General features: G+C 38.9%; 1 protein-coding gene across 2 annotated transcripts; it reads left to right on the forward strand.

The window, feature by feature from the left end:
- Positions 1–1,491: 1,491 nt before the first annotated feature.
- On the forward strand, positions 1,492–4,566 carry LOC149215876 (uncharacterized). 2 transcript variants are annotated; one of them, XM_089392627.1, is made up of 2 exons: positions 1,492–2,669; positions 4,339–4,566. In XM_089392627.1, the coding sequence occupies exon 1, from the start codon at positions 1,671–1,673 to the stop codon at positions 2,607–2,609; it is 939 nt and encodes a 312-aa protein (XP_089248753.1). In that variant the 5' UTR covers positions 1,492–1,670; the 3' UTR covers positions 2,610–2,669; positions 4,339–4,566. The 2 variants fall into 2 exon arrangements, with proteins under 2 accessions (XP_089248753.1, XP_089248754.1); XM_089392628.1 differs by having other exon boundaries at positions 4,342–4,566.
- Positions 4,567–21,359: the final 16,793 nt, after the last annotated feature.

Genomic DNA, 21,359 nt, shown 5'->3' on the forward strand with positions numbered 1-21,359 from the left:
CATATATCCCGCAACATCCATAGACCACCAATCCATTTATGCCAGATTAGAATACAACTATAGTTCCTTAAATGTAACTACAACACCATGGGAAAAACCACCATGCGCCACAAAAGTTAACAAAAACCTTATGCTTAAAACCACCAAAAACATATGCAAAAGCCACCTAAAAACTTTTTGGGGCACTGCCAAACCTTCTAAATAAGGGGAGCTGCTAACCCCCCACTGTGTAGTGTACAACATGTGGTGATAGTCATGTGAAGCATATAACACATATCCTAATGCTTAGAAATTGATTTTATGATAGGTATAAAATGACAACAATGGATAGTGAAAGATGTCCCACTAGAATTGCCTAAGGTAGTTAAGAAGATGAAGTCATAGGATCTATAGTGTAGATTTCGGCTTAAAGACGAGGATGTAGAAAAGCACAAATAGAAAAGTTCTTGGAAACCATATTTAAAAATACTACAAGGGGAAATTGAAGGAATACATTAATAATAAACAACAATACTACTTAGAAATCCTCAACAACTAAGGAGAAATCAAAATGCAAGATTATTTGAAGCTAAACACATAATGGCATGAAAAACATGTGATGATTCAATTAAGAAACAATTCCTTTAAGTTATGGCATGAAACATGAGGATGGGAGCAACCCAAAGAACCATAGAAAAAGAGGTTATGTGGCATATGTGGGAACAATAAAGTTGAAATAGAACAAGAACTCTTTCTTCAATGCAATGCTTAATCACTCATTAGAGAAAGATCCAAAAGCATTGGAAGGTGCATTCCTAAAAGACAAAGAAAGGAACATCACAAAACTGGTTCAAAGACATAAGAAAATAGCCATAATTTTTTTAATAAAGAAATCAACCTTTGTAATAAAAATTCTAAATCTATAATAAGTCTTAAATCTAATTTTTTTTAGAATATAAATATAAACTAATCATTATATATATTTTAAATTTTATTTAATCACAATTAATTTTTTATTATTTTTTATAGAAAATCTTTGTAAATCCTATTTCAATTTTTCCATATCTACTTGTTTAGAACCATTAAATAAGATTAAAATGATGAACCAACATTTAGTATACTAATAATTCAACATTTAGTTCACTAAGTATAATTCATTATTATATGAACCACATTGAGTAATTCTAAAACGTTGATAGAAAAAATTGAAATGGAATTTGTCAGAAAAATTCTCTCAATAACATTATGAATAAGTTTGCATTCTAAAAAGTTTGTCCCACTGGCTTTCATTTAATTTTTAGTGTTTATAATAAAATTTACTATACACAATATATGTAATAAGAATTTATAATGAATTTATCATCATTATAATTAATGTTAACTCAAAATATCTCGAAGACAAGAACACTTATATTTTAATTTATTTTTATCTATAACTATTTAATTGATTCCAAATTAAGATAAATGCACGTCGGTTTCTATTCCTGGAGAAATTAGACTCGATGTTTTGAACTCGACCTCAAGCTCGCCCACCACACGCCAGTGATCCAATCCTTTGCGCTTTGAATGGGGAATACACGAAAAATATAAATTATTTATGAATCCCTGGTAGGTTGCAAATTTTTGTTTGGTGTCCATGGGTAAAGTCGACGAATCAAACAACGTGAAGGATAATCAGAGAGGCGAAGGCCATGGCCAAACCTCTGACCTTCTCGATTCCATTCAGATTTTCTTCATTGACAGGCAGTGTGCAGTTCTCGAAGGTAGCAGACAACCATTCTAAGTCGATTCTCTCTACGTCGAGCCGCACTAAAATCAGCTTGAAAATTCGATGTGAGAGGAAAGAAAAAGATTTGGGCACGCGGAGGAGCAGAAGAAAACAGAACCCCAAAGAGCAGAATGTTCAAATGGGTGGCCTCGGTTTCGCTGTGCTTGGTGCTCTCAAAACTGATCTACTTCCCAAAAACAGAATCGAAAATACCCAAAAAAATACTCAGATAAATGAAGCAGAAAACACTGTAAACGACTCTTCAAATAAACAGAATAAGAAAGGGGAAAAGTCCGAAACAGCCCACAAGGCCAAGAATGATTATAAAGGTTCTTTGTCCAAGGATTCTGAGGCATTGGGAGCTTCGACATTGAATAGTCACGATGACTTGAAATTGAACTCAGTTGTTGGAACGAGAAAACCTTCTGAATCAGACAACACTATTAACGGTGCGCCAAATAAACATAAAAGCAAAGGGGCAAAAGTTCAAATCCCCCGCAAGGCCATGAATTCTTATAAAGGTTCTTTGCCCAAAGATTCCGAGTCATCAAGGGCTTCAATATTTGATAATAATGAGGATTTGAATTTGAACCCAGTCGTTGGAACGAGAAAACCATCCTTGAGTGGACAAGACATCCTCATGGCATTGCAGAGGGCATCTATGGAGAAGGCAAAGGAAGCTCGGAGGAACCGAAGGCCAAAGCAGAAGTTGGGAAGCACAATGGACAGCAGTGGACTTTCTGATGTTCGCAAGGGTTTTGGAGAAATTAGGCGTATTGTTATCAAGCCTGAGTGGGCTACCAGGATTGAGAGCCTTGAAAAACGTTTGAAGGAATTGAAGCAGAAAGCAGATTTGACATGAATTTGACAGGATAGACTGGGTTTTCTATATGGGTTTAGATGAAGAACTCGAAGTTTTCAGGTATGTAGTCTTGGCAACTTTGCGATCGAAAGTAAAAGAAAATATGTAAGTTTTTATGCTGTTGAGATCCCAGGAAACAGGGCCATGCTTCTAGCTCTCTTTCGTTAGTTTTATACTCTTGAGATCACATTCAATGCAAACGTGCCAGCACTCCCTGCATAACTTTATGGAGGGCTATCGAACTATTCTTGCTTATGCTCATGAGATCGGAGCCAAGGCCTCCTGGTTGAGTTTTATACTCTTAAAATCATGGGATTTGTACTCTTCAGATCAGAGCCAATAAGGACATGCAAACTAGGATCAAGGGCACAGCGATCACCCCACTCTCCAGTGAATGCCTTGGTGAGATTCTGGTTAAATTTTTTTGTGATAGATCGCCGTTCTGCACAATCAGACTTGCCACCAAGGTGGAACTGTTCCTCAGAGGGTTTGGCCCTTTTTCAAAAAGTTTAAAAATAACTAGATCAATTGAGACCTCCCGTTTTGAGTGTGCCATATCAAACGTTAGTTCTCTTTGCTTATCTTATGTATAGTTGGAGAACTTAGGTGATTGCCCTTTCCTCCACGACAATGGCTCTTGGTGCACATTTATATGAATTAATAATAAATATAGGATGCATTATTGTGGAAAATAAATGTTAGTTTTGGCATTAGTGCCATTAACAGTTGATGGGCTGTTAACAACATAATGTACACATTAAAAGGAATGAATTGAACAAAACTAATTGAAAACAGATGCATGTCACTTATATGCGACAGGTAGATAAGAAGGCATGCCTGCAACCCAAAAATTGTTTACACAAACCATTCACAGTATCAAAGTTAGGAGGGGAAGATGGATAGACTCTGTACACTATGCATAGTTTACTGAATGCATGCAGACTAGGTTGCAATAACAGCCCTATTATGCTGTGAGCTAATGCTCATGTGGGTAGGTTCTTCAGGGCATGTGGAAGTGGACCTATGGGATTTTATCCTTTCCTTATTTTCTCACCTTTGAGCTGTTTTGTTGGATCCAGTTGGGAAAGGTGAGAGTGCCCCCAGCAATATGGTGATGAGCAAAATTATTGAGAAATTGACAGGGATGATTGAAAATTCTCAAGCAAGTGTGGACCTTGCAAACCATGCATTTGAGCCCTTGAATACATAAAATGTTCTACTCATTAACTCTGGCAAGAATTAGAAGGTTGATGCCTTTTAGTCTTTGCAGTTTATCATTCCTTTATAAATACTTTTACGAAAGGTAATGTTAACTGTTTGTGACCCAAAGAGCCATTAGTGACAGTCCCCTGAGTTTGCATGTTTAAGCAGACAGAAAATTCCTTGCATAGAATGTGCATGAAACTATATGGGGAGTCATCATTTGTCATTTATATTTGTCAATTGGTTGAATGATTATGAGTAAGATTTGTTTGGTTAGTATCAGAATAAGCACTAAAATTTGGGACTTGGGCTTTGTAATTCAGTTTAACTTGTGTCAACTTGAAACAAGCTCGCTCAGGTTATACCTTTCAAGACCAACCTTTGTACTTTGTGGCTAGCTAACTCGGCTAAGACCTTTCTGCTCTGCATTTAATGTTTACAATCATAGCTAACACATTTAACAGTTGGTTGTGATTTCATTGACCTTCTGCTATAGACCTGATGGTGAAGTTATTTGGTTTGGCAGCAGGTAGTTCTTGCTTTGTTCATGCTTCATGGAGGAGTTCCGCATGGTTGTGGGGATTGCTGCAGTTATTGCTGAGACTTATGTATAACCAATTCTCGTGTAAAGCATAAATAGCTCTCTTTTGATTTAAGCAAGATTCATTGTGTACATGTCTGGTGAAGAAATCAGCTTCTCCGATGAGTCTCAACCGTTGCATTTGATGTTATACATATAATTTATAACTGTAAATTTTGGCTTATTGCTTATTTATTCTTAAAATTATTTATAAAATGATATATAAAGGGGAATCGATTTCTCCCTTAGGCAGTATATCCTATTATATTATAACATACTTCATTCATCACCCAGCATCAGAGTCGGTGTTGCCATTCTGAACCAATCAGATTTAACCTGTGGCGGGCTAAAAGGGCATAAAGAAAACAGCAAGGAAAAAGTGGTAGAAAAGAGAGAAATGTTTATATGTTCCTCTGGATATGTTGTTATGTGTGGGATTATTTCTACACTTTAGCAATATGTCTAGTACAGGTGAAAAAGCATGATAATGTTCATCAAGATCTGGCTTTCACAGTAAATTTAATCAGCTTTCTTTCATGCTTTTCATTATGCAAGTTCTTTCTCCACTGTCATATCGAAGCTTTGAAAGTGCCATGAACTGACTTCTTAGTTGATATTTTCTCGCAATGAAAAATTTCCTCCATGGTTAGAATCAACAAATGAAAAAGTTATATCTGACTAATTGAGGAATTATCATGCCATATCTTCTTTGAACGGAAAATTGTATCTACCAGTATTGTTGCCAGGATTTGTGATGGATTAACTATTTTGCATTAGCCCTTTGAAACGAGACCATGTTTGGTATGATGAGTACCATTCTGTAACAGTATTTTAAGTCATACTACTCAAATTAAATAACTGGATATCCTTTCCAACATGTGAATTGGTAACTCTATTTGTTTGTTTTGGCAGACTTTTCTCCCACCCTGCAATATAAAAGGTGCAAGTTCTGAAAAACAAAGTAGGACCAACAAATGCAATATTTGAATCTAGAATATCATGTGCTCAAATACTCGCTTTTGTACAGACCATTTAGTTGTAAGATGTTAGCTTCCTGTCATCGAGCAGTCCTTTGTGGCAAGTTCCATAGAAACTTCAAACAACCGGATGTTTTATGTGGGGGCATTGATCAAGTAACGTGACAGTGATTTGTGGTCGATAACATCACCTAGAATTCAAATAGAATATCCTTGTTTTTTAATACAGTTCTCATCTAAAAAAAGATTCAGATTCGATCAGAGTATTTAAGCTTTTGCTTAGTCATGTAATTGTGAGTTTAGCTTTAGCCATTCTTTTTGATGTGATTGTTTGCCATACTTTGTGGTGGCAAGTGGCATCGCTCCAAAAGAGGGGATTTAGTATGCAGAATAGTCATACAGTGGGACTGGAGGAACCCATTGCTTGAGAGGAGGATTGCACCCCAAAATTTACCACCAATGGCTATAGTGACTGTAGATTCGTCATCACAACAAAGATATGAGACAGGTATGTAGTTTGATAACAAGGCCATCAACATTTGCACATATTCTGCTTCATAATATTTTGAGGAGGTTTCGTGGTCCATAGAGAGTTATGACTGTCATTAAGCGGCCAAGAAGCCATCCTTCCGTGCATCTTTGTAACTCATAAGTTGTACTTCTAACCTTTCAGTAGAAAGACAAGTAGACAAAAGATGACTGCAGAAACCTGAAAGGAAAGCGATACAGTTGCCAAACAAGAACCAGTTTTAGGTTCTTAATATGAGCACAGTTGACCAGAATGCAAATACCCACAAAACTGGAAAGATGAATTCAAGTACCAAAATTTTGCACTCTATTTCCTCATATATATATGTATATATGAGTACAAAATTGTGTTAAGGCGGTAAGCTAGATTTAAAAAAAGCTGAAATACTTGTTTGGTGGAGGTAGGTGGATTGTTATCTAAGATTTACAAAATTTGAAGTACAAAAAGGTATAATATAATCTTTAGATTAAGTCCATTAGACTAAATATCATCATTTTTTATTCCATCAGATATATATATATATAGCCATCAGATATATATATAGGTACAAAGTTGTGTTAAGTGGGAAGTTAGATTTAAAAAACTTGAAATGCCTGTTAGCTGGAGGTAGGCGGATTTTTACCTAAGATTGACAAAATCTCAAGTAAAAAATGATATAATATAATCTTAGATTAAGTCCACTAGACCAAGTCTCATATCCACTATATTAAAGTCTAATCATTTCCTCCCTACTTAACAGAAATCTGTTTACAATTTTTATAAAAAATCGGGAAACTGGTACTCAATTGCTCACTAGGACAATCGGGAAACTGGTACTCAAATGCTCACTAGGACAACCGCTTGGCTTGGGTGGGTAAAGTGTCTTTAAAATCCATCAAATAAGTGGTGTTTTGACATTCTCAAGTAGATCTGGAGAAGAAATCAAATAATGTGTTTTCAGGCAGAGAAAGCTGAAAATCAGGGATGACTTCTTTAGGATGTGTGATGGGAACTGCTTCCTCCAAGTGGAAAGGTTAATACTTGTTCAGCTTATTGATATTCACCACATCATGGATACCCAATTGAGGTGGAAGGTCCTATTTGAAGGGATTGGGACCCACCTTCTCTATGATGGTATATGACTCATATTGAATTGGTTTGAGATTGTGATGTTGTTGATTTTGAGCATTTTTAGTCCAAATGAAGCCAAGTTCTACCACCAACTTGAAAATGAGCAGGTATTTGATGTCAGTCATGTACTACCTTGTACTTGGCTTTAACATGCTCTAGTTTATCATAGATTTTGGCCAAGTTTTGTGCAAAATATGAAGCCTTATCTTGCTCCTTTTGTTGGTGGGATGTGGATGTAGCAAGGGGAGCACCTAGAGGAAAATACACTAAACACTATAGACATCAAATGGAAAATGCACCATGGAGACATGAGATGCCCTATAATCCACTGTCACTATTTGAAATGATAGTGTCAACATTGCAAGAGACTCATATGCACGTAAGGAGCCCTTTCTAATTCTTTGAGCCCATTCCTCCCTTGGTTTCCTTTTGTAGAATTTCTCACTGTAGATCACCTGATAAAGCAATACATTAAAGCAAATTACTTGATCTACTTCTACTAACAAACTTGCGGAAGCTTAATTGATTTTGAGCAAGATCAAATAGAACACATATAACAGAGAATGAGAAATCAATCACACATGAACACAGAAGAATATTATGGGGAAAAGCCTCAGCTAAAAACCCCGCTATCTGTATTATCATACAAGTGGAAATGTCTCCGGATTACACAAAGCTTTAGCTCACAAGCTATCCAGCTCTCAGTGCAATCCCTCAATGCTGCTCATAGACAGAATAGACAACACATATGCATTCCTTCAGTCCTCCAAGCCTCCTATTTCCTTGCGCAGTTTCTCCTGGGTCCTCTGGCTGCCACCTGTGTGAATTCACCTCTCACACAACTCACCAAACTTAGAAATAACTGCGCAATCCTCAAGGAATGAATTCCTTCTGCATGTAAGAGATATCCTCAAGGGAATATTCCTGCAACTGATAGTACATTGTCCCATCCTCTGATCTCAACTGGGTCTCTGACTGAACTGACATGCATGAGTTATTAATGAGATAATATTCAGTTATCTGAAGTACATTAGTTACATGCGTGCATGCATTAACTAACTGAATTCACAATCAGTTCCACAAACTGTTGGAACTAATCTAACTGGACTTAACTCAGTTAACTGAGCTAACTAATTACAACTCAAAGTACAACTCATCCTAATCTCCTTAATTAAGGGATAACTTCCTCAATTAAAGGGATAATTGTTGCATATTGTCACATAGATTTCATGTTTGATTTTCTCCAACTAATTAACTCAAGATGAATTAATTAATTATTTTTCAAATACTTGTTAAGATTAAATTTGAATTTTAATTCTCAATTTTAGTTCAGGGACTAACTAAAATTGGAATGTATCCCGAAATGCTATTTATAGGAATGCTATTTTTAGCATTTCTTGTTTCTATTTTCAACTCTCCCTCTCAACAAGAAAGGGATTATCTGTCACCCCGATTCTGTCTCTGTGGAACTTGAATTTGCATTTTGACAATGCCTTAGTCAAAATATCTGCATCTTGCTCCTCGGTTGAAACATACAACAACAACATGATCCTCTTCACCACACAGTCTCGAAGATGATGATATCGGATATCCATGTGCTTGGACCTGTCATGAAATACTAGATTCTCAGAGAGTTTGATACAAATTTGATTATCGCAATAGATCACAATTGGATCCATCCTCTGATCAAACAATCCAACTAGATCTTTTCGCATCCAAATGGCCTCACATGCTACCTAACTAGTAGCCATGTATTCAGCCTCTGCTAAGCTAAGTGCAACTGACCTCTGTTTCCTGCTGTACCAAGAAACTGCAGCTGAACCAAGGTTGAAAATTCCTCTTGAAGTGCTCTTTCGATCTGATGGACTCCCTGCCCAATCTGCATCTATGAAGCCCTGAAGCTTCACTCCCTTTGTCCGTCTGTACCATAATCCATACTGAGATGTGCCTCTGAGGTATCTCAGCACATGCTTCACTGCTTTCCAAAACAGCTTGGTAGGCTGAACCATAGCTTGACTCAGCTGGTTCACCGCAAAGCACAAATCTGGTCGTGTGTTCATTAAATACATCAATGAACCCATGCTGTTGATAAATAATAACAGCTACTACCTCACCTAAAGTAGCATCCTCCTTCCTCCAGTTACCTGCTAGAGGAGTCTGCTTGGGCTTGCACTTCTCCATGTGGAATCTCCTGCGTATCTCATTGGCATACTTGCCTTGAGACACAAACACTTCCCCATTCTTCTGCCACACTTCCATGCCTAGAAAGTAGTGCATGAGACCCATGTCTTTCATCTTGAACTCTCTTGCAAGGTCCTCCTTGGAAGACTTGATCAACTGATCATCACTTGTCAATATCAGATCATCAACATAAAGAATAATGATCAATGGCTTACCTTCTACCATGATGTGGTATAGGTTCGCATCCGCTTCACTCTTTGTGAAGCCCAACCCGGTGAAATAGCTGTCGATCTTGGTGTACCAAGCATGAGGTGCTTGCTTCAGCTCGTACAAAGTTCTCTTGAGTCGGCACACATGCGACTCACAATCGAAGGTCTCAAATCCTTCCGGCTGCTCTATTTACACCTCTTCCTCAATCTTGCCATTGAGGAACGCAGTCTTCACATCCATCTGATGGGTCTTCCAACCCATCTGTGCTGATAGTGCCAACATCGATTTGATAGATGAGTACCTTGCTATAGGAGCAAAGGTCTCATCATAGTCGATCCCCTCAACCTGTGAGAAACCACGGGCAACAAACCTTGCCTTATGTTTCTCAACACTACCATCAGCTGCTTGCTTTACCTTGTAAAGCCATCGGGAACTCACCACTGACTTGTCCTCTGGTCTTGGAACAACATTTCAAACACTGTTTCGAACTATGGAGTCATATTCCTCCACCATAGCATCAACCCAGACTAGCTGTTGCACTGCTTCCTCAAAGGAAGATGGTTCGGTCTTTATACATTCCCCAACCAGGGCCATGTAACCAGTGTACCGCTCGGGTGACCTCCTCTGTCTGCGCTGAGAAGATGGCTGTCCCACATTCTCTCTCGCATCCATCATCAATCTGTCAGCTTCCCTTGAGCGTTTCCAGTCATCTCTAGAAGACTCTGCGTGAGTGGATGTCACCACTCCTGGATCCTCTGCATGTGGTTGCTCCGCATCAGTTTGAGGCTCCTCCTCCTTAGGAACCAAAAGTTCCTCCTCTGCATGCAACTTGAGCTCCCTCTCAAGGGAAACTCGCATGGCCTTCTACTCGTCAAACTTCAAATCTCTACGTACCACTGTCCTTTGACTGGTAGGCAAGAACACCCGATAGTTGTGGGGTGTATCAGTGTACCCCACAAGTATCCCCAACTCAGCTGTTAGCTCTAGCTTCTTCCAGGCATCTTCGGTCACCTGGCAAAATACCGATGAGCCAAAGATCCTGAAGTGACTCACATCTGGTCTCTTCCCGGAAAAAGCCTCCTCTGATGTCTTCATTCTCAGTATACGATGTGGGCTTCTATTCTGCAAGTATACTGCTGTATTGCATGCCTTAGCCCACAAATGAAGTGGTAGGCCTTGGTCATGCAGCATCGCCCGAGCTGCTCCCACAATCGTTCTGTTCTTCCTTTCAGCCACCCCATTCTGCTGTGGGTTATGGGGTGCCGTCAACTCCCGTTTAATTCCTTCTGCTACACAGAAGTCCTTAAACTATTGAGAGACATACTCTCCACCATTGTCACTTCACAAGGCTCTTATTTTCTTTCCAGATTCTTTCTCAACCAAGGCTTTGAACTCACAAAACCTTGAGAAGGTTTGATCCTTCTTCTGCATGAAGTAGATCCAACATCTACGAGAAAAATCATCAATAAAAATAACATAGTACCTTTGTTTAGCAGTGGAGGCTGTCGAGAATGGTCCACACACATCTGTATGAACTCGCTCCAGGATTGCTCCAGCTCGACTGTCTCGATCCTGAAAGGAAGATTTTGCATACTTACCCAAGGTACAACCTTTGCATGTATCCACTTGCTCTAGTTTACCCTTGGGAAGTCCGGTAGAAATCCACTGCATGATCTTCAAGGCCCCATGGTGCAAGTAGCCCAATATTCTATGCCATAGCTCGCCAATATCTTGGCTTTGCACCAACTCTGCTTTGGAACTCAATGTAGCACAGTCATCTACCTCCAGCTTGTAGAGATTCTTTACTCGAATGCCAATCCTCTTGGTCTGTCCAATGCCGATGTGCCTCAGGAATGCCTTTCCTTTACTAAAGACTACATCATAGCCTTTGTCTTCCAACATAGCGACGGATACCAGGTTCTTCTTCAGACCAGGCACATACTTTACATCAATCAGGGTGAGAGGAGCTCCATGCTCCCTTTGAAACACAACCGTGCCTTCACCTGAAACACGGTACTTTCCATCATCGCCCATCTCTATGCGCATCTGGAGGTCCTTCTCCTCCAAGGTACTGAATAAACTCTTGTCGTCGGTCATGTGGAATGAGGCTCCACTGTCCAGGTACCAAACACAACCCACCATCGATGAAACCATGCATGCGATGAGGGTGAAATCCAATTCGAACTGTGAGGCCAGTGCCTCACCATCTGATCCTTTCAAGGATCCCTTCTTGGATTTCTTCTGTGGACAATTTGTAGCATAATGGCCCACCTCATGACAATGAAAGCATCGCACTTTCAATTTGTCAATCTTCTTCCCACCATGGGAAGAACTCGATTTGGAATGGGAAGCCTTCCCTTTCCCTTTCCTCGCCTTACTCGCTAAGGCTAGATTTTCTTCATCATCATGCTTTGATGAAGAACCATCTCTGGTGCTTCTCCTTATCTCCTCCTGCATCAGATCTGACCACAGTTGTTCCCAATCTGGCAGTTTCTCTCTTCCATTTACTGAGTCTTGGTAGCTATGCCAGCTCTTAGGAAGACCGAGGAGAGCAAGACTCACCATGTCATCATCGGTTGTCGTGATTCCTACACTTCCAAGCTCATCCCTGCAGGTGGTGAGCTTGTTTAGATATGTAGAGATTGTGTTGCCCTTTTCACACTTGATTTTCTGAAGCTTGTCTTTTAGCACCAACTTCCTCTGATCGTTGCTGTTCTGATATAGATCCTTCAATGTTTTCCACATTGAAAACGGTGTCTCCTTCCCATGGAGACTCGAGACAATGTGGTCTCGAACTCCCTCCAGAAGGATCCTCCTTTCTCTAGCCACACATTTCTTCCATTCCGACAATTCTTGGGCATTAGTTGCTGCTGGCTTTGGGACTTCTTGATCAATGAAGTCCTTTAAACCATTGTCCTCTAATACTGCTTCCATGCGATCCTTCCAGGCTATATAATTCGAGCTGCCATCGAGGGCATACTCGAGTTTCAAACCATTGAACGCCATTGGTGAAATTTGAGATGTGATAAGAATTCGATTTCTATAAGCAGGGACTTCAAACTTCGAATTTCTCCCTTCTTCGTATACTGTTCTTTGCTTTGATCAACTTGGCTCCGATACTATGTAGAATTTCTCACTGTAGATCACCTGATAAAGCAATATACTAAAGCAAAATACTTGATCTACTTCTACAAACAAACTTGCAGAAGCTTAATCGATTTTGAGCAAGATCAAATAGAACACATATAACGGAGAATGAGAAATCAATCACACATGAACATAGAATAATACTCTGGGGAAAAGCCTCAGCTAAAAACCCCTCTATCTGTATTATCATACAAGTGGAAATATCTCCGGATTACACAAAGCTTTAGTTCACAAGCTATCCAACTCTCAGTACAATCCCTCAATGCTGCTCATAGACAGAATAGACAACACATATGCCTTCCTTCAGTGCTCCAAGCCTTCTATTTCCTTGCGCAGTTTCTCCTGGGTCCTCTGGTTGCCACCTGTTTGAGTTCACTTCTCACACAACTCACCAAACTCAGAAATAACTGTGCAATCCTCAAGGAATGAATTCCTTCTGCATGCAAGAGATATCAAGGGAATATTACTGCAACTGATAGTACACTGTCCCATCCTTTGATCTCAATTGGGTCTCTAACTGAACTGACATGCATGAGTTATTTATGAGAGAATATTCAGTTATTTGAAGTACACTAGTTACATGCATGCATGCATTAACTAACTGAACTTACAATCAGTTCCAAAAACTGTTGGAACTAATCTAATTGGACTTAACTCAGTTAACTGAGCTAACTAATTACAATTCAAATTACAACTCATCCTGATCTCCTTAATTAAGGGATAACTTCCTCAATCAAAGGGATAATTGTTGCATGTCTTCACATAGACTTCATGTTTGATTTTCTCCAACTAATTAACTCAAGATGAATTAATTAATTATTTTTCAAATAGCTGCTAAGATCAAATTCTAATTTTAATTCTCAATTTTAGTTCAAGGATTAAATAAAATTGAAATGTATTCCGAAATGCTATTTATAGGAATGCTATTTTTAGCATTTCTTGTTGCTATTTTCAACACCTTTTAGGAGCTAATGCTATTAGTTATAGGTGCTTAGTGTTGTGACCTCATAATCACTCGTGGCCTTTTGAATTGAGGAATTGGCACCCTTGCTTGATCACGAATTAGGATGTGATTACAAGCCCTTATGATTTGAAATTTAGTTTAAGTTTGGATTTTACCCTTAGTACCATTACTTGCAATCCCTAGTGGCAAGGTTTAAACATATTGTGTTGTTTGCTTTTAAACTTGGCGAGTTGAAAGTTTAAGGCTGGAAAATTTGCAACACAGTTTTTCATACTGTGAGATATGAAATTCATGTGTGGCATATGCATCACAAGGTTCAAGATAATGTTGAAATGGGGTGTCCCTTAGTGACTCATGATGGCCATATTTTACAACAGAAAACTTGAAAAATAGAAACTTGAAAAGAACTATGTAAGAAAGACTATCTCCACTTCTTCGATGGTATGTGTTGAAGAAAGTGTAACTAGGTTAGGTCTTCATAAACATACTTTTGATATTTGTATTTATTCAAGAAAAGATTTTTTGTTGTTGTTGTTATATTTATCAATGAGTTTCTTGCTCATTAAAGTAGGTCAAGCACATATTTAAGTGCTTCTAGGAAATCAAAGAGTCAATGTATTTATTGAAGACCCTTAAGGGCATGTTACACTATGTATAAACTTGTATAAGAGTCAAAGGAAATATCTCCAAGCAAAGTCAAGTCCTCCCCATGCAACGACATCATCAAAGAAGCAATTCTGAAGCAAGAAAAGTCAAGTCGGCCTAAAGGAGGGACAATCCTCTATATATAGAGGTTGTCCACTCCTCCAATGAAAAATAAATCTACCTCTGAAATCAGCAAAGAAGAAAGACTGAGAAAGGGTGAAGAAAGTCGAAGTACAAGGAGCCTCTAGTGCAGCGAAGAAGGAGAGACACAAACCGAAGTTTATAGGGTTGTTCTAAGGAAGAAACACAGTCACACATGCGAGAAAAGAAGGGCAGTCTGCGGATATAACAATAACAAGATCACAGTTACATATTCCTCCTTGTTTGGGCTAGTAACTTAGGCCTATAAGGCCTCCTACTCAAGCGAAGAAGAGGGTCTCTCAAGCGAAGGAGAAAGGAGCTAAAAGCATAAGGGAAACCTCCCACACGTGTGAGAAACTAGGGCTGCAGTACTACTATATCAAGTCTGCACTATACATCAAGAAGAAGCTCGATTGGGTCAAGAGAAAGAAGGTATCCTCTTGGTGAAGGATCTCACTAAGGATCAAAGATTGGAGTCTCTTCTAGAGCTAGTGTACTAAGGACTATCAACAAGTTGAAAGAAGAATAAAGTGTCAGAAGGAGGAGGACGAAGTGCCGGAAGGAGAAGGACAAAGATCCGGGGAAACAAAGTGTAGGAAGGAGGAAGGACTTGACTTATGCTTGGAGGATATTCTTGTCAAGGGTCTAGGGTTTGGCATTGATCAATAAAAGCTTCAATAAGAGAAATTTACGAAAGGGTTTTCCTCTCTAAGAGAGAGAGGTTTTTCCCTGGCAGAGAGCCAACTTTTTGTGTTCTTGTTTCTTGTGTTTTTGGTAGCAGTTTGATGAAGTAAACACACATGCATTAATAAGAAGAGAAGAAGATTAAGCTAACAAGATAAATTGTAAAAGTGCTTCACAAATTGTTATCAAGTTTAGAAAAATCCTACTATATTTAATTGCCCTAGATTCTTCAACAATATGGGCTTCTTCTTTTCCTCTTTTGTTATTGTCCTTCTTGAGCTTATGACAATCTCTCTTGTAATGCTCATATTCTTGACATCCATAGCATTGAACCTTGGCCATATTCTTCTTCTTTTTTTTGAGGACCTAATTTTCCTTTTCTTTTTGTCATTGTAGTATATGCTTGATTTTGGTCACTTGATCCTACATTAGTTTTTGCCTTCGTCCTGGTTTCTTCAATCTTTCACAGTGACCATAGATCCTTGAATGGAGTAGCTTCCTTCTTTCCATAAATGCGTGATATGAAGTTACCCCATTCCTCTGGTAGTGCATTTAGTACTATGGTGGTCATCTCTTTGTTAGACATTATTTCCCCCAGATCTTGAAGTTGATCCCTTATTTCAGATATCCTCATAAAGTATGAGGATATTCTTTCTTCTTTTGATATCCTTAGCTTGTAGAGTTCTTTCTTTAATGAGATAACTTCTATTGCAATGCTTACGGCAAACAACTCTACTAGTTTGTCTTATATTTATTTTGAAGTTTCAAGTTTAGATAAATATGGAATGAGGGGATCCTTGATGGATTCTATGAGAATCCTTTGAGCCCTCACTTCCCCCTTCATGAACCTTGCAGGTGCTTGAGAATCTTCCTTTGGTGGTTTGGTGATTGAGCCCTTAACATGTTCCATGACCTCATTTTCAATGAGATTCAAATATGTTCTCTTCTTCCATGAAAGAAAGTTTGAAGCCCCAACCAACTTGTTGCTTTCCTTGCAAAAATACATTTTGACAGATTCAGATGTAGACATAAATATACTTGTGAAGATGCTTCTTTCACTTGCTTCCTTTTTGAACTTGATAATGATATAGATAATAGAAGACTTCTTATTGATGAAGATAATTTTCTTCAAGAGTGATCCTTGACTCCACAAAGAGTGAGATCACCTTAGAACTTTTGATGATGATGAAAACGTCCTTGATCTTGCTTCTCTTGGATGAGAAGACTTCAAGTTACTTATATCTCTTCAACTTGAGTAGAGGTAGGATCTTTGTAGTCCTTGTTCTTTGATGATGACTTGAGTGAGGATCCAAGACCTCTTCTGGTGTAGACTTCTTCTTTGATATAGGGTTTTGACACTTCCTTGTAGATCTTGAATTCAAGATGATCTTCCAAATTTGCTTTGATTCCTTCCTTGAGAATTGGTCCTTGAATGCTTGAATGCCCCTTAATGAGATGCCCTTTCCTTGATTTTGTTACCTTAGCTTTGAAACCATGTTAAGAAATCTAGGGTATTTAGGATTAAGTGATTTCTCTAGCAATGATAACTGCGTGTGAATGATTTTTACTTCTTTAGATTAGGTTCTTCTTTGACTTAGATTATTATAGTGTTCTTCTTCATCAAATAGCTACCAAACCATAAACAATAATGAGAAAAGAGACACAAAATGTAGGCTATCAGCTAGGGCCAGAACCTCTCCAACTTGAGAGGAAAACCCAAACAAATTCTTCTTCTTATAGAATCTTCAAGTGACGAATTCCAAGACCAAGACACCTGACCTATGTTGCACAAAACTTCTAGGAACCCAGCGTTTCAGGCCGTACCCGTACACGAAATTCCGAAATTCGACCATAATGTAATCATCTATGAGAGTTAATATATACTTGGTTTTCCTTCTAAATTGTCATCTATGGGTCTCATTCCCTATTTTCCTGCAAGATAATGTGTTATTCACTTATTTATAACTTTTTTGTTTTTTGTTTTTTTGTTTTATATATATATATATATATATATATATATATATACATACATATATGACGTTTCAGTTGATGTTTACATTTTTGGGAGGTGACGTTTCTAAACATACTCGTTTTGGAAACTCGAAAATGTTTTCACGCTTCGTGCAACTTAGCCCTTGATCCATTAACCTCTTTAAGACCAAGTCACAAGGATTCTTAGTTTAACCTATTATTCCTTAAGTTGACGATGGTCAAACTGTTTGCTTCTCCATCATTCTCGGCTATCATTCAAATTTCAGCTTCTTGGATCAGACCTGCAACCCTCAGCCTCTTCAGAAACCTTAGTTGCAAGACATGTGAGAGATATTGCTCCTCACTTTCCTTCACTTTAGGTGTAAAATCTTTCTTCTTCAACTCAACTTGAGAATCAACCTTTTTTTCTCCCTAAATCTGCTCTCTTAGTGTGACTATGATATTTTGGTTCCTCCTGTAGTAGACAACACCAATTCCTCGCACGTGTGGAGAGTATTAACCCAAAACTAATCAGAAAACAAACTTGGTTATGATCCTCCTTCCTTCACTTGGTGACAGGGTTCTTCTTGTGATCTTTGCTCTTCTTTTTCGTCCTTCTTGTGCTTGGTGTACAAATGGATGTCGAGTCCTCTCTATATATAATGGACTGTCTCTCAAAATAGGTTGCTTCATCATGTACTTGGGTCGACATGCTTGTCTAGAAACATCTTCATCTTTGTAGAAGGCTGACATGAGGCATAGATTGTGACCAGGTCTTGGAGGGTTATTGACACAAATAACTTATCTTTTTATAATGTATAATATTCCCAAATGGGTCTTCAATCCTTGACATTGACTCACTATATTTATGACTTGACCAAACCTAATAGCTCACAATGGGAGATTCAACTAAAAATAAAATGAAACCCATGACTCAAGTATTACAAAATAATTTATTTTTCTTCTCTACATCAATTACATAAAATCATGATTACACATCATTATGAAGACAAAACCTAGTTACATTTTTCAACATTCTCTTTAATTGATAATTACTTGTTAAATTATTGTTGGCTTATTATTGTTACATGTGTATTTTTCTTTCCATCAAGCAATTACCAAAATACAAGAAAACGAAGATCACAAAGAACAAGAGACACAAGATATAGGCTCCAAGCCAGGGAAAAAATCCCACAAGGGGGAAAACTTAGAAAATTTCTTCTTATAGAATCAGTTCAAAGTGAAAAATCCTAGACCCAAGAATCTGACCTCCAAGAAGTCAAGTCAAGCCCTCCAAATTCTACATCATTAAGGTAGAAGCCATCAATAGGATATAACACCAATCTTAGCCCCAATATCTATTAGCTCACATGCGACATAGGACTTGTTCTTCATTTCTGATCATCTCCAAAGAACTTACATAGATCCAGAAGGAATTCTCATACATTACAAATTCTTAACCACAAAGAGCTTCACACATATATTTCAGATCTTCTGCTATATACAACCTAGGAAACTCGCACTATTTTTCATATATGTAGCCTTAGGAGTTTGCAAATCTTCACAAAAATATATCCTCTGAACTTCACATCTCTCTTGCCTCAGAGTGCATTACAAAAGTCACCGAATTGCTTGCCTTTTTGGTGGAGGACGCATGCCAATAAATAGTTGTTCTCATATGTGGTAAGACACATCCTTTCAGTGGGCCGAATTGACATGTAGGAAGGCCAACTTGGATTCTTGAGGTGAATTTACCCAAATTACATTTTCAAAAATTCTTTTTCCTTTTCCTTTACAAGAAGTCCAAATATGACTTTGACTCAACAAATCCTAAAAGCATGAAGAACATGTTTATCTAATGAAATAATACAAATTCTTTTTCTTCTTTTTGATTTTTACATAAAATACATAATGATACAAGTACAATGATAATTATAAAGGCCAAAGCTAGTTACATTTTCCAACTCTAACAACCCAAAGATAACAAAAGAAAAATCTCCACAAAGTATGGATGCCAAAAAAAAGAAAGTCGCATTGAAAAGGAAGCAAGAACTATAAGCTGCAAAGAAGGAAAGTCTAAAGAAACAGAAAGTTAAACAAGAAGCTAAAAGGAAAGTAGAAGAAGAGGCATCCTGTTAGCCTCCTGCTGCAGCAGGTATTCATCTTTCATGATTGACATTTTTACATGCCAAATATGTCATACTTTGCAGGCTGCAGTGTTCCATATTTCTACAAGAAGCCATGAAGTGTGCTAGTCCAAATGCCACTGCTGATTCCAATTTTGATGAGTTGTTCCAATTTTGAAGAGTTTTCATTTAAGGGAGGTCCAAACAGTTTAATCTTGGTCTCCCTAGGTTTCAATTTCCTGTTTTAGAATATAGAGAATGATATCTGTCCAAACAGTTTAATCTTGGCAGATTTGTAGATAGGTAGAGAATCAAAGGGACCCAACTGTTTAATCTGGGCCCTGGCAGAAATAAGTGCAGATTTAGATAGGAAGAATTCAAAAGAAAATTGTAAATCTGGGTCTGCAAGTCTAAATGCACCCAAACCAAAAAGAAGAAAAAATGTTAGGAGAGTAGGCCGGGTAGGTAGCTGTGTGGTTGCAGAATGATAATTTATGATTGTGTTACAAAGTGCTTTATCTTTACAGATCACAGTGCAGACAATTTTCTTGCAAAGGAGCCCAAAGGTGGACATAACTAACTACCCCTTCTTCTAATTCCCCAAGTCACTTACTAACTTCCCAAAGAGGTCAAGATCTGCTTGATGCCTCTCAGTTTCATCATCATCCATATCAGTTGCCTTGGTGAAGATCTGCTTCACTCAAGGATTTTATTTCTTTTCAAACTCTTTTTTCCCAAAATTAGCCTAAGGTCCCTACCTTAGCGCCTGCTTATCATCTCCATATTAACTACTAATTCTACTAAATAACTCCCTATCAGTCTTCCCCTTTCCCCTACTAAAAGAATGTATATAAAATTCCCCTATGTAAATATCCCCTCCCTGGCAATATAGCCATATTTTTATAAGTCCGGGAAAAAATGGTCCATCTGGGGCTGTTTTTAGCCCATCCGAGTCATCACAGGGGTTAGATGACACCTGGTCATGCTAACAACCTCTCCCCTAGCCCTAAAAACCCTCAAAAACCCTGTTTTCCGCCCCTAAACCAAAGTTTTGTGCATAAATCTTTAAACCCGCGCGCAAAAAACCATGCTTTACCCCTTGTCCCTAAGCCCCAACTGTAAATACATTAACCGCGCTCATTTTAAAACCCATAAAACCCCTTTCCCTAAGTCTAAACCCCTGCGCGCAAATATTAAAATCGGAATATTCCTTGGATATTCCCCGCCCGTATACCCCCGCCGACTCACCATCGCCGCCAGCCGTTGGATCGTCCGCCCCGCAGATCTACGGCTGACGGGCCCTCCCATCCGCGAACTGCCCGAAGCTTAGCGTCCAGGAGATGGGCGGTATTACCGCCGTACTCCCGCCACGCGTCAAGCTTTGGGGTGTGGCGGAGCCCCTCCCCCCAAAACCGCCCAGGCGCTAAGGTGGTGCGCCCAAAACCGCTTACCGCCATTTCCCTTGTGACGTCACCCGCCTGCGTCACCCCCTTGCCAAGTCACTACGACACATCGTCCACCTGTGTGGCCTCCTGCCACTGTACCTGCCACGCCACCGTTCGTACATGATGACGTCATCATGCTGACATCATCCCACCACGTCATCATGCTGACGTCACCCGCCGTACGAAGTCACATCCGCAGACGTCATGCTGACATCATCAGCACTTTTTGGCGCGAAGGAGCAAAAATCACACTTCGGAGCCCCGAAATCAGTTTCTGTCATCGCTAGATTTTTTGGGCCTGAATGGGGAATCTTCAGGGAATCTTTTCATTATGCAGCCCCCAGGAAGCCCGAAAGGCGCCGAATGAACCATTTTTCTTCGCGAAGCTCGCCGAGAGGAGCAGAGAACAGTTTTGAAGAAAACAGAGGCCGAACAACGGCCATTAATTTGTGATTAGACCCACAAAACGTCAGAACAGCATCGGTTTATTGCCAAAGAGTATCAGAGGAATAAGAGAAGCCAAAGAGTATCAGCCGAAGATTTTTTAGGGGCTCGAAGCACCTGAACATTGATGAGCCCCCCAAAAAGTCAAATCAAGAGGTGTAAGCCCATCCTTGCTCTCAAATCACAGTCAAAAGCATTCAATACCGCCGAACAGCAAGGGTGCAAAGACCAATGCACAGTATAACAGATGAACAACACAGAGCCACCAGGACAGACATTAACTCATTTTGATACAGCTGCCCCCAGCATAGCTCAAAGATATTTTCTTGCATTTATTTCTGGATAAGATTAGGTTAAAGTAATCAGTTTTCTGTCAGACCTGTTAGGTCGGCT

The sequence above is a fragment of the Pinus tabuliformis genome, chromosome 1_1 (assembly GCF_031772625.1).
Source record: "Pinus tabuliformis cultivar Carrire ecotype Pingquan chromosome 1_1, CPIR1, whole genome shotgun sequence".
In the NCBI taxonomy this organism is placed as follows: domain Eukaryota; kingdom Viridiplantae; phylum Streptophyta; class Pinopsida; order Pinales; family Pinaceae; genus Pinus; species Pinus tabuliformis.

Coding starts and splice junctions, on each gene's coding strand:
- LOC149215876 (XM_089392627.1), top strand. CDS start 1,671: ATGGCCAAACCTCTGACCTTCTCGATTCCATTCAGATTTTCTTCATTG.